Here is a 714-nt window from a genome sequence, read left to right on the forward strand (position 1 = left end):
GCCCGGTGGCGGGCGCAGCTCCCGCTCTCCCAAACACCGCCCGCCCGCGATAAGGCCCGGAGCACATTCCTGCCAAGATGCCGAGATAGCGCGGCTCGCTGGCGCGCTACCCGGGTCCCAAGGTCCTCCGAGACCGGCCCTGGCCAGAAGGAAGATGTGCCTGGGTGAGTGTCCGGAGACATGGGGCTAGGGACACGGCCCGGGGCCGGGATGCGGCGCTGCGACTAGCTGGGAACTGCCTGAGCCACCCGGCCCGTCACCTGCCCGGGCTCCAGTGCCAGGTGTGACCCAGACGTGTTCCTAAGCCACTTGATGGCCCAGAACGCAGTCCCAGTCGCACAAGCTCCAGAGACTACTTGGGAAACATTAAGTTGCTTGGTATAAAATAAAAAAGAACTTTTACTGAGCCAAGATAGGAGCAGAGAAGGAAGCAGGTGAATTCAGGAAGAGGTGCTTTCTGCCGGACTGCGGCCGGCCGGGGTCTGGAGGCGGCGGCGGAGGAAGGGAGAGGAGGGAGTGGGCGAGGGCTGCGCGCAGGTGAGGCCGGACTCACCTCCGGCAGCTCGCGGAGCTGGTTGGCGTCCAGCAAGAGCTCCTCCAGGCTCCGGGCATAGCGGTAGATCTCCTCGGGGACGTAGACCAACGAGCAGTGGCGCTTGTCGATGGTCTCCACATGACGGTTGCACCGCCACAGGGGGATGCAGTGGAACATCG

At 64.3% G+C, this 714-nt stretch overlaps 1 protein-coding gene across 2 annotated transcripts in view; it reads right to left on the minus strand.

Annotated features, from left to right (window-relative positions):
* LRRC1 (leucine rich repeat containing 1) overlaps nucleotides 1-714 on the minus strand; it is a 144,741-nt gene that overhangs the window by 142,877 nt on the left and 1,150 nt on the right. Inside the window, exon 1 of one of the 2 annotated variants that reach the window (XM_006165710.3) lies at nucleotides 554-712. The exons of the other annotated variant lie outside the window; for it this stretch is intronic. Within the exon in view, the coding sequence (XP_006165772.1) occupies nucleotides 554-712 (159 nt within the window). Of the gene's footprint in view, nucleotides 1-553; nucleotides 713-714 lie in introns of those variants that run through there. 2 annotated transcript variants of the gene reach the window in all.

This window comes from Tupaia chinensis, unplaced genomic scaffold (assembly GCF_000334495.1).
Source record: "Tupaia chinensis unplaced genomic scaffold, TupChi_1.0 Scaffold144010_1, whole genome shotgun sequence".
NCBI classification, from domain to species: domain Eukaryota; kingdom Metazoa; phylum Chordata; class Mammalia; order Scandentia; family Tupaiidae; genus Tupaia; species Tupaia belangeri.